The 13004-nt window shown below is 42.1% G+C and overlaps 1 protein-coding gene across 48 annotated transcripts in view; it reads left to right on the plus strand.

Moving 5' to 3' along the window:
* The window catches only part of GPHN (gephyrin), a 454199-nt gene that overhangs the window by 144334 nt on the left and 296861 nt on the right, over positions 1 to 13004 (plus strand). For 39 of the 48 annotated variants that reach the window (XM_072986103.2, XM_078390238.1, XM_078390313.1 and 36 more), the window contains exon 4: positions 11541 to 11633. In XM_072986103.2, the coding sequence (XP_072842204.2) occupies positions 11541 to 11633 (93 nt within the window). Of the gene's footprint in view, positions 1 to 7321; positions 7407 to 11540; positions 11634 to 13004 lie in introns of all 48 variants that reach the window. The other 9 variants (XM_078390292.1, XM_078390308.1, XM_072986110.2 and 6 more) reach the window with 1 other exon arrangement.

Here is a 13004-nt window from a genome sequence, read left to right on the forward strand (position 1 = left end):
AATGTTCACCTGTGGCTGACACTGCTTCTTCTATCTGGGCCAGTGGTATGCCTCTATACCAGCAATTATAATTTGTAGTAATTATAATTGCTTACTGTTTCTTCATCATCTGCAAGACTAGGGCAAGTTCTTCAGCTTCCTAGCTGATGAGCTTCTACTGCCACCTGGTGCTCACTCTCAGCTGAAAGCCACAAATATGCTCAAGGGGCTAGCACCTCAGAACAGTTGGCTGGGATACAGTCAATACCTGTACAAGGGGGAAACAGCTCAAGCTCAACCTGAGACTGTCCCAGGTGAAAGCAGTTTCCCCAGTATGATAATCATTTATCATTTCTGCTGTAAAAAGGTACAGACTCATACTACATTGCAACTTTTGTTACATCTAGCCCCATGAGAATTTTCTTGAACAGTACTATATAAACAAACCAAAATTTAGAAATTAAAAGATACATTCTTACTTGTACCACTTTTCAGAGCCCCACATAATTATGTAAGCAGTCTAGTAATCTGCATTTTCTGTTTCCATCACTGAACTTTCTGTGCAATTTGTTGCTCTCTTGCAAATAGGATGAAAGGGGCCCTCTTCTGCTGCTCTGCCTTGGTGCTTTAGGATGAAAAGGGACAATCTCAATAGTTTTAGCGAGCTGGGGACAGTGTAGTATAATAATGGAGAATATGTCTACTCCCTCTGTAGGTCCAAACTAGAGGATTACAGTATATCAGGGCTGGCTATTTTGGTAATAGCAAGCCAGTGCTTTTGGAGTACTTACATGTTTGCTACCCCCAAAAAACTCTGCTTTCCTTTCCCAGCTAAAATGGTTTGGAGCTAGAGAGGGGAACAGACATTGTCAGGACTTTGTTCTAAAACTTCAGTAACAAGTAACAAAACAGCTGCAACTGTTATCCCACTCTGGGATCACAGTATAAGTGTAGACATGCTTTCTGTTTCTTTTTGCAGCTCCAAGATTGAGAGGAAGACTGAAAGTCATGTCCTTGAGAGGAGAGTAGCATGCTACTGTGGCAAATGTGAAAAGTAAAAATGTAAAACTCCGAACATACGTTGTTGGCTATCCTTCTCGCTCTTTTTCATTTCTCCCAATATTAAAATCAGCCTCTAAGCTCTTAGTCTTGTGTGTTTACTGCTTTGTATCTAGTACAGTACTGTGTAGCATGAACTGTAATAGTGAATTTTCTGTCTTCAAAATAGACCGGCAGTAGACCAGGTGTAAGCAATCCTTTAATGAAATGGTATTCATAAATCAGATACAAAATACATTGGGATTTATACAGATAAGATACACCTCTTTGTTGCATATTTTGGACAGACTAGTAGTAGGAATAGAAACCTTAACAAATTTGTCATGTAAAATTATTATTACTACCAAACAGTTAATTGATTTGTATCATTTATGTGTCTTTGGCCAAACCAAGAAAATTCAGAACATTTGGTCTCTTTCTAGCAGGCAAAGCCAGAAGCATTACCATGATCTTTGGAGGCCCATATGCATGCTGGCTCGCTGCAGGCACCACACCAAATTAAAAATGGAATTTCACATAGCATTTAAGAAGGTTCAGGAATAGTTTTCTAATTATAAAAACATTGAATTGGAAGAATCCTCAGAGGTCTTACAGACTAGTCTTATAGATGGTCATTCAGCCTCTACTTAAGAATTCCTAATGAAGGAGAAACCACAACTTTCTCTGGTGGTCTGTTTCATTGTTAAACAACTTCCTAAAATGTAATGGAAATCCTTTTCCTTGTGATTTAATTATAGTTTCAAGTCCTAACATTTGGAAGGAAATCTGTATTATCTGTGTGACAGTCTTATACATTTGAATGTGGTTGTCATAACTCCTCTTAATCATGATCATTATTATTATTATTTATTTTATTTATATCCCACCTATCTGGTTGGGTCAGGACCACTCTAGGTGGCTAACAACATAAATAATACAATAAAATTGATATATAAAACTATTATTAAATAGTAAGACACTACACAAGGTGGGAGGAACAATAAGAGAGGAAAAAAGGTGTCAAGGGGCGTCAGGGATTATCTGATGGGAAGGCCTGCTGAAACAGCCATGTTTTTAATTGATTCTTAAAGATACCCAGCGAGGGGGCCACGCGAATCTCAGGAGGTAAGTTGTTCCAGAGGCGAGGAGCCACCGCCAAGAAAGGCCCGATTTCTTGTCTTTTCCTTCTGGGCCTCCCTCGGCGTTAGGCTCCTCAGCCTCACCTCCTGGCTCGCACAAGTGACACGGGTAGATCTTGGTGGGAGTAGGCGTTCTGCCAAGTATCGAAGCCCTAAACCGTTTAGGGCTTTGTACGTGAGCATCATCATTTTGAAGTTGATGCGGAAACGGATGGGCAGCCAGTGCAGTGCGGCCAGAGTGGGTGAGATATGTTGGACTTTTTTCACTCCACTAAGTAATCTGGTCGCCGCGTTCTGCACCACCTGTAGTTTCCGCAGCAGCCTCAAAGGTAGCCCCATGTAGAGCGCATTACAGTAGTCTAATCTTGAGATTACGAGCGCATGCACCAAGGTGGTGAGCGCCCCGACATCAAGGTAGGACCGCAGCTGGGCTATCCGCCTGAGATGAAAAAAGGCAGTACGGGCCACCGACGCCACTTGGAATTCCATAGTAAGCGCTGGGTCCAGATGGATCCCCAAGCTGCAGACCCCATCCCTGGCAGGCAGAATCACCCCCCCCAAAAGAAAGGGAGCTTCCCAAATCCCCAACTGTGGGGGCGCCCACCCTCAGTGCCGCTGTCTTGTCCGGGTTCAGCCTTAGCCCGTTCTCTTGCATCCATTGCAGTACGGTCTCCAGGCAGCGCTGAAGGGACAGAACGGCATCTCCTGCAGTTGGTGAAAAGGGGATGTAGAGCTGAGTGTCGTCAGCATACTGATGACACAAGGCTCCACACCCCCTGATGCCCGCCCAGCGGCCTCATGTAGGTGTTGAACAGCATTGGGGAGATAATCGACCCCTGTGGGACCCCACAATTGAGACTCCACGGGGCCAAGACACTCTCCCCAAGCTGCACTCCCTGGGGACGGTCCTCCAAGAAGGAACGGAGCCAGGCCAGTGCCAGGCCACCTATTCCCAAATCAGGGAGCCTCCACAGGAGGATACCGTGGTCAATGGTATCAAAGGCTGCTGAAATATCGAGGACCAGCAGAGACACTTTGCCCCTGTCAGCCTTCCTCAGTAGGTCATCACACAGGGCGACCAATGCCATTTCTGTACCGTGGCGCGGCCTGAAGCCTGACTGAAATGGATCCAGGGCTTCTGTTTCATCCAAGAGCTGGTCGGCCGCCACCCTCTCAACCACCTTGCTTAAGAAAGAAACATTGGCGACGGGCACATAATTGCCAATTTCGTCCGCCGCCAAACTAGGTTTCTTCCTAATGGGCCTAATGAGTGTATCCTTGAGGGCAGAGGGAAACCTGCCCTCAAGGAAAGATCCATTAATTATTACAGTGGCCCATTCCGTTGTTGAAGGCCTAGCTGCTTTGATTAGCCAGGCCGGGCAAGGGTACAAGAAGGTGGTGGCACGACAGCGGTCAAGCGCCCTGGCCACAGAGTCAGGCGTAACAGGCTGAAAGGAGTCGAAAATCACCGGGCAAGACAGAGCGCTGGACATCTCTGCTCGACTCACTGTATTCAAAAAAGGAGAAACGTCCCGGCGGATGGCCTCCACTTTCGATTTGAAAAATGCTGCAAATTGGTCCGGTGAGAAACTAGGGGGAGGCCCATCATTCAGACCAATTCCGGATAGGTCGCGTACTATACAGCAAAGTTCCACCTGCTGATTGGACGCTTCGCTTATCCGGCTAGCGAAGTATGCTTGACTGGCAGCCTTTACCTTAGCCAGGTAAAGGTTAGTAGCGACCTTGACAGCTATCCAATTATAATCCGTCGGGTCCTTTCATATCATATTACCACTTTGGCTCCCTGTCCCTTACTGGGCCAGGTTCAAGGTTTGGGTTTTGACATATAAAGCCCTTAACGGGCCCTTAATGGTTTAATCAGGTTATTTTGTTATTTGCATTTGCATGTGTTGGTTTAATGTTTCATTTGTGGAGTGTGTTTATGATTTGGTTTCCTTTACAGTGGGGTCTTGACTTGAGAACTTAATCCGTATTGGAAGGCGGTTCTCAAGTCAAAAAGTCTGTAAGTCAAGTCTCCATTGACCTACAGTACATTGAAAACCAATTAATCCCGTAACAGGCCGTTTTTGTTCCATTTTGGTTTTTTTCTGGTCTGTAAGTCAATTCTCAGGCTGCAAGTCAAACCTAAATTTTGCGGCCAGAGAAGTCTGTAACTCAAAAAGTCTGTAAGTCAAGCCGTCTGTAAGTCAAGGATCCACTGTATTATAAACTGTCTAAAGTAGTGCCTAGCACTAAGTTGGGCAGTAAACAAACAAACAATCATCTCTTCTGTGAGACCCGAAGCGAGGCAATTGAAGCTCTCGCCGGAGTGTCATCCTCCCTTAAAAAAGAACAGGAGACCCAGACAGAGACTACAACTCCCCACGTCGTGGTCAGGCACCAGGGAATAGACACCCGTGAGTTAGAACGGGGTATGGCAAGACTATCAGTGGCCACCCAAACAGGATCGGAAAAGGCGGGAACAGAAAAGAGAGGAAGACCGTTGGTAGAGGCGGGAAACGGAGATATAAAAAGGGAACGGGATGCCATACCCGGGGGCTGGGAGTTGATATGGGTGGAGGATCCCTGGACAGGGAGATGCGAGAAAGTAAGGGTGCCTCGGGAAGAGGCTGACTATAGAAGGAGATGGGGCCTGCCTCCCAAGCCGTCTTATTGGGGAGAGTCTGAAGCCAGAGAGTGGCGGAGGCGCTTGTGAGAAGAGAAAGAGGCGGTGGAAAGAGATGAGAGAGAACGGTGAGCATGGCGTCTGGAGGAGGCTCGCCGGAGGAGGAATTTACAGGACCTTGGGACCCCTATGCTGAGGGAGTGGACCCCTTTGATCTGGAGGGATGAGATGAGGAGACCCTTCCCTTGATTGAGGTGGACGTTGACAGCCGGGACCATGTAGAGACTAATCCTTTTGTTAAGGGTCCCTGGTATGAATCAGGTTATAACCCGTTCTTACAAGATTTATGGACACCCTCGTTTGACCCGTTGGCGGTGAGAGACAAAACAACAGACAAGTTTAACGTTGATGTTTCTTTGTTTAATGTACCAATAAATCCCAGTTCTGGTTTTCCCAAATCTGAGCATCCTGTGTTTATGTCCAACCAGCCTGAGGCCATACTAGATCCTTCACATCTTCTCAAAGTTAAATATATGCAGCTTTTCATAGGACAGCATCTCTACCAAATTAATTTTAGACCTACTTAGTTATTCATAAGTAGGGATGGGATTTCCAGGCTAACTCAAATGGAGGAAAACATAAAAGAGGCTCCTTCCTTCACTCTTTTATGGCTTTATGATAAAGAGCCTCTGAAATACAAAAGATTCAGGATTCCAGATTAATGAAATGTATAGATTTCTTACATATTTTTTTGTTCTGTATTACTTGCATTTGACTCTTTAATAAAAAATCACCTTATTTGATATTCCAGCAAGTAATAGCGTTGCAAGTCTCCTGAAGAGGACTGTTAGCAGCCAGTTAGGGTTCAGAGCACATGTTGGTAAGAGTGGGATGGAACTTTGAATTTTACAAAGACCTGGAAAAATAGAATAACTGGTATTTAGCTGCTTGATGACTTGTTTGCTGTTGCTGCCAAGAGAGTTCTTCTGATCTCCATTTTTAAATGGCTTAATGCTTTCTACTGATATTGCTATTGTCTTATAAATTACTTTTTAAAAACAAATTTTGCTGCTGTTCCTCTACTTTTGGACCGCTTTCTGGATTTTTTGGATTCCTTGCTTTATTGATTTTTTTAATTGATTTTTGGGTGGACTTCCCTGCATTTTATTTCTTGTTGCCTGGAATGCCTGCTTGCTCTTCACCTTGTGGACTACAGCTTGTGCAGTTGGACTGAAGCCATTGAAGTGATAGAGCTGTTTCTCCAGTCTGCCATATTTGGGAGGTTTGGGTTGGGAGTTGATTATATTGCCCTTAATGAGTGTCTGTGTGCTTTATTTTGATTATGATCATGATGACAATCATGCTTTTCTTGGACTAGTTTGGAGAATTCTATAGGGCCTAAATGGCTTTATCACCAGAAACCAGAATGGAAAAACAGAAACACAAGAATTTTAAAGATTCTGATATTTTGGGGTTTGGCACTGAAAAAAAATGAAACCAAAAGAGGTGACATCCCTAAAGAACCTGAAACAAAAGCGAACTGAACATTTCCTCCCTGCACATCCTTATTCATAATTCATATGTACTTCACACAGTGACCAGAATGAACTGGTCCTGGCCCTCTCTGTTGTCACCTTCCTCACAGAATAACACTCTCTTTAGAGGAGTCTCTGCAGTAACTTTGAAATATCTACGTGTGAGCTGAATGCAGAAAAAGTAGGTTTCTAGCTTACATAGATTTGACAGTCGTATAAAGTTCCCTTTAAGCTGCACTAGACTCCACCTCCCTCTATAAAGCTTTCTTCCCCCTCCATACAGCAAATTTTTTTCAGCCGCTTTGGTTCTGGTCGCAACAGAATCCTGCATGGGGGTGGAGTCACATGTACACATGGGGATGAAGGCAAGTGAGAGAGAGGCAGAGACCCATTCAGTGGAACTGAAAAATAGAGGGTATGCTGGAGTCGTGCCAAAATATCCACATTGCTTTTGTCTGAAGAAAGTGACTGAAGAGTAAGCAAGAATAGCATTCTTCCTGCAACACAAGTAGAGTACATACTTTATTAACAGTTGAAGATGGTTTATATTATTCTGTTCTGGATGTATTCTAGAATGTAGTATCTTCAAACTCTTGCGTGGTCAGAATTTAACACCATACTCTAGGCAGGGTCTTCTCAAATCAGAAGGTGTGTTTTATTGTCACTGCCTAGAATTACATACCTTTTTTTAGGTATGACATTGCTCTTACGTTTTGTTTGTAGTGTGTTAAAACTTCTAGATTTTTTCATGTGTGCTATTATCAAGCCAGCTGTCACCTGCTCTATGTTTGTATGAATCATTCTTACCTAAAAGCAGAATGTCACATTTAATTCTGTTGAAATGAATTTGTGGCATATAGTTCCCGTATGTTTGTACTCTTTAAATTTAGATAATTTGATCTAGGAAGGCATAATCCAAGTTTCTTGGTATTGAGAAGGCATAACCCACAGCTTGGTGGCCTGTAGCAGATTTCCACAATGATATCACTGTTATTTCCTTACAGAAATCGAAAAAGTTATTTTTTGGACAATAACTCCAATAAGTCCCCAGTCAGCATGGCCAGGATTATGGGAGTTGTAGCCCAAAAGGTAACTTTCAAAAACTTTGTTCCCTTTTAATTTTTGCTTAAATAGTTTCAAATAACTTCTATGTTCAGATTTTCTCACATTTATGTCTGTCTTTTACATATAATCTCATGCCCCTTTTTTCCATTTCATCTGCTCTTTTCAGCCCCTACAGACCTTACATTCCAATTGGTAGTCTCATCCCACTGTGTTTTAGTAATTGCCTATTGAATTAGATCTGGTTTTCTGTTCAAGTTCATGCTGTTCTTATTTTCCATGTCATGTGCATTGATGTAGAACTACTGGAAACCTCAGTGTATATAACCTGAGCAGGCATTAACTTATTTTTTGTAAGTTAGCACATGTGTACAGCATTGTCCCAGTTTCACTCATGTGGCTGTCGCCAGTTTATAACGTTCTGGCGTCATCTACGATTTTACACATATAACCATAAAGTCTTCCTAATCAGTTTAACAAGATATCTGCTAAATATGTTCTTGCTAAATTTCATGCAGTGCAGCCAGTTCCTTTCAGAATGTGATCAGTCCAGCAGTTCATACTACTTTATATAACATAATCTGTATAGGTAGTCATCCTAACATTCCTATCTCTATTCCCATATCACAGCGTTCAGCAGGAAGAAGTGATGACAAGAAAACCTTTGTCTCCTCACCTTTTTATGCAAAGCCTCATAGCAAGAAAGAATAATGGTCAAAGGGCTGAAGTATCATGACACACACTTTCTCATTCTGGAAATATGCACTAGGGAGATACCTGGTCTTCAAAAAGAGTGTAAATGTAGTGGATTGCTGCCATCATCTCTTTCAGTAGGAAGTCACCACTACAGGTACACTTGCCTTGCTCTGGGGAGCAGAATTCCTTCCATTAGCAGTGATATCTCCATTATGTTTTGTGGAGCTTAAGATAGCTGTTCTTGTTCTTCTGGTACAGAACGATCATACATCACCACTACTGTAGAGATGGGCACGGATCAGAAAAATGGTGATTCGTCAAGGTTGATGAATCATAAATTATGGATTTACTTTTTCTGACAAATTAAATTGATTCAGTTTTTTAAAAAACCCTATAAAACACATCCACCCCAGCATCTAGAGACATGAGATTCACAAAGATGCTTCCCGTAACTGTCCTCTACAAGCCCTGCATGCTTGGTGACATTTGGATTTTGGATGTCTGAGTTATAGACCCAGAAAAAGCCCCCCCTGGAAAGTCCCCAAGGTATGTAGAGACACCAAAAGAAGCTTCCCCTGGCTCTCCTCTACAATCCCTACAAGTTTGGTGAAGATTGGGTTTCAGACATCCAAGTTATGCTCACAAATAGGTCCCCAGGAAAGTGCCCTTTAGCAACTGCTTGTGGAAACCCAATTTTCACCAACCTGGGAGATATTGTAGAGAAAATTTGTGGGAAGCTTTTCTGTGATTTTGGTGTTTCTAGGTGTATGGGGGAAACTTTCCCGGGGAAACTCTTTGTGAGTGTATAAATTGGACACCCCAAATCCAGTCCTCACTGAAGTTGGAGGGATTGTAAAGGAGAGTCAGAGGAAGCTTCCCTGCAATTTTGGTATCTGTAGGTGTCTGGGGGGCGTTTTACAGCCCAATGAATCAACAGCATTTCACCCACTCTGGCCGCATTGCACTGGCTGCCCATCTGTTTCCGCATCAACTTCAAAGTGTTGATGCTTACATATAAAGCCCTAAACGGCTTAGGGCCTCGATACTTGGCGGAACGCCTACTCCCACCAAGATCTACCCGTGTCACCCGCGTGAGCCAGGAGGAGAGGCTGAGGAGCCTAACGCCGAGGGAGGCCCGGAAGGAAAAGCCAAGAAATCGGGCCTTCTCGGCGGTGGCTCCTCGCCTCTGGAATAACCTCCCTCCTAATATTCGCGCGGCTCCCTCGCTGGGCATTTTCAAAAAACAACTAAAAACATTGATGTTTCGGCAGGCCTTCCCCTTTGTCAGTTCCTGACCCCCCTTTCCTTCCACTCCCTAGTTCTGTCCCATCTTGCTATAAGCTTTCCTATGTAAAATTGCTTTTAATTATATCGTTGTTTGTTTGTGTTATGGTAAGCCACCTAGAGTAATCTTAATTGATTAGATAGGCGGGATATTAAATAAATAGATAGATAGATAGATAGATAGATAGATAGATAGATAGATAGATAGATAGATAGATAGATAGATAGATAGATAGATAGATAGATAGATAAAATATTTATTTATTTATTTATTTATTTATTTATTTATTTATTTATTTATTTATTTATTTATTTATTTATTTATTGCATTTATATGCCGCTCATCTAGACATAGTCTACTCTGGGCGGCTCACAACATGCAAGATAAAAAAATTTAAAATATACACGATTTTACATTTAAAAAACGATATAAAAATAATATCGTAAATTTACAATTAATTTAGATCAAACAGTCCCAAGATGGCATGAGTTAAAAGGAAAGAAATAAGAAATAAGCATCACTTAATTGACTGGAGGGAAGGCCTGCTTAATAGCCAAGTTTTCAGTTGGCTTTTGAAGACGCCCAGCGAGGGTGCCAGCCGAATTTCAGTAGGGAGGGTGTTCCACAGCCGAGGGGCCACTGCCGAGAAGGCCCGGTTTCTCGTTTTTTCCTTCCGGGCCTCCCTCGGCGTCAGACCCCTCAGCCGTCCCTGCTGGCTATGTCGGGTGATTCGGGTAGATCTGGGTGGGAGAAGACGATCTGCCAGATATTGAGGTCCCAAACAAATAAAAAATTGCTAAAAATCATTGAGTTGTATTTGTCGGGGGCATTGATTCATACAAATACAAAGTGATGAATTAATGATATTTTCAACAAATTTGGTTATTTGTTTTTTAATTCATGCCCATGCCTAATCAACACTGAAAAAGACAGTATGTTTCCTGATTATCAGGCTTGTTTCTTTGGCATTCTTCTATCCAATTACTTCTAGTTACTATTCCTCAACTCCTTCTCTTATAAATACTTTCAAATGTGCTTCCTGTTTTCTGACCAGAAAGTCTTCATCTTTGCTCATAAGCTGAAGAACAGTATATCACAAGCACTTCTACCAGGATTGTTTTGTATATCCTCTGGCAGAGTTCGAACTTGCATCTCCCATGAGTCATAGCAAACTCATAGGAGCCAGTCATGTAGTCATCTTCTAGAGATGCTAATTTGGCCTTCCCAAAAGTTTTTTCACACTTCCTTTCTGAATTTCTGCCTAAAGCTCCTTAATTGTGGCTCCTGACAACTCACTCTGGATAACAAGCTGTTCAAGACTTGATCCCACTTCAAGCTAACCCAGTAACTCATCTCACAGCAGAAGTCAGGACAAGAGCCAGAGCAGTCAGCCTTCTTCTATATCCCATGTAATTGTCCCGCTTTGTTGCTTCTGCTCATAGAGCCAGAATTTTGAACTACCATTTCAAGATCATTTGGTTTACAATACTAAAATTTTTTGTTTATTTGGTTTATTGTTGAGCACTTTAGACTTTGTAAACCAGTAGTCCAGGCAGTTTCTCAGTGAAAAGTACATTGATAATAGAGGATGCACAATTCTTTTCTAATATTTTACAACCTACACTTGGGATATTTTGAGAATTTGAAGGGATTGAAGGAATTGGTAATATTATTTCCCCTCACATCCATTAATGTCATTAATTTAAAGGAGTTTTATCTATTTTTAGGACTAATTATAAATATAATATGATTATTGTTCATAAAATAATGTGACAGTTTAAGATTTCCTGTGTAATTTACTATTTATCCAAAAATAACATGAAGACGATTGTTGAAGGACCGTTTAAATGATATCGGCAAAGCGTAGCACTAAGCTTTGCAGATATTCTTCCACTGGGTACATGTAGAGTGAATGAACCTGGTATATTGAAGTGTTGACACAACATTTGTAAAGTTTAATCACCAATCTATAAGAACTTACTTAGATGGCTGTATGCGGGGAGCGAGATGGTGGTCCTGTGGAATTGTATGTTCTATAAAAAAATAATTATTTACTAAATTAATTATTTCTTTTAAAACAAACTTTCTTAAACTAATTCATGTTATAAGAGCTAACAGACTTATTTTTCAGGATACTATTAGTGAAGAAAAGCTCAATAATTTGTTCTTTTTTTCTCCAGGAAACACTTATCGACTGGTGTGATGAAAAGGAACTTAACTTGATTTTAACAACTGGGGGAACTGGATTTGCACCAAGGGATGTCACACCAGAGGTGAGATATCTTTGCCTTTGAAGCCATCTGAACTTTAAGACACCAATAATGCTCTTCTTTACATAGTCATTCAGAAAATATCTGGGTAATACTAAAATATAAAATATTTTACATTTTTTTAAAAAAACCCCACTTGTATTAGACATCTTAAAAGTAAGCAATTGTTTTCACTTTACTGTCATCAGAGGGTTGTGTTTTGTGTATTGGCTACCATTTAATGTTCCTGCTTATCTCATGTGCCTTAATGCTTGACATATTTCTGACTGGGATTTACAGTTTTTTATTTGATGATGGATGTCAGAGTGTAAGGTGGGGTTCCATAGAGAGGGCTAGATCATTACCAAACAGTGTATAAGCACCTTCTCAGATGCACCCGCTTCATGCCTTGATTTGGCCTGAGGGAAGAGTATCAGTCCACTCTATTTGTTTTGTAACCTTTGTTCCTTCCTGAGATTTGTGCTACAGGAAACCTTAGAGCAGGCTTGTCCAACCTGCGGCCTGAGGGCCGCATGCGGCCCAGGTCAGCTCGTAATGCGGCCCAGTGCAATTTTTTATTTTAAAAGAAATTCCAAAGTTTCAAGTTACACTGCTGGTGCTTGTGGCCAGAATGTGGCTGGGGCATGTCACAACAGTAGAGGGGGAGAGAGGGAAGGAAGGAAGGAGTTGGAGGGGAGGGGACAAGGGGGCTGCGTGACTGCATTGCGCCGTCCCTGTCAATAGGTGGACCCCCTCCCGGCCCCATAAAGCCACCGGAGTCGAAGCTGGCAGCTTCTGCTGTCTGAGATCACAGCTGCCAGTAAGCATGCTTGGAGTGGGGCTGTGGACGACAGCTAGGGCTGCTCCCCCCCATGCGGCCCAAACCAAATGTATGTGCAGCCCAAACCAAATTTTCATCTTCTAATGTGGCCCAGGGAAGGTGAAAGGTTGGACACCCCTGCCTTAGAGTATGGGTCCATGGAGATCTTGCTTCTAGTCTTACTCTTTAATATAGTTGGACACCAAGAAGCAAAGTCCAAAAACATGTATTTCTGTGTGCATATTTATCTGTATATTATAGACAGGGATGCTCATACAAGTTTTATTACCTCTCTGGTGTAAAATTGCATAATCATTGCACATACATCCAGTAATATGGCAATATTTCTGTGAGATGTAACTCCACACTCTGGAGCAATTTGGCTGAATCAGAAGATTTATGTGCTAGGCCAATCCCAAAACTCTTCCCCAGACTATTGGCATTCTGCTGAGATGGAGGATGTGAAGTAGATGAAAGGAACAACGGGCACTATATGGATTGCACCATATAGAACTAATATACTAATGTACTAATATGTCCTGTATTACTGTCTGTGCATGTGAATAGAACTCTTG

This window comes from Pogona vitticeps, chromosome 1 (genome assembly GCF_051106095.1).
Source record: "Pogona vitticeps strain Pit_001003342236 chromosome 1, PviZW2.1, whole genome shotgun sequence".
Lineage (NCBI taxonomy): Eukaryota > Metazoa > Chordata > Lepidosauria > Squamata > Agamidae > Pogona > Pogona vitticeps.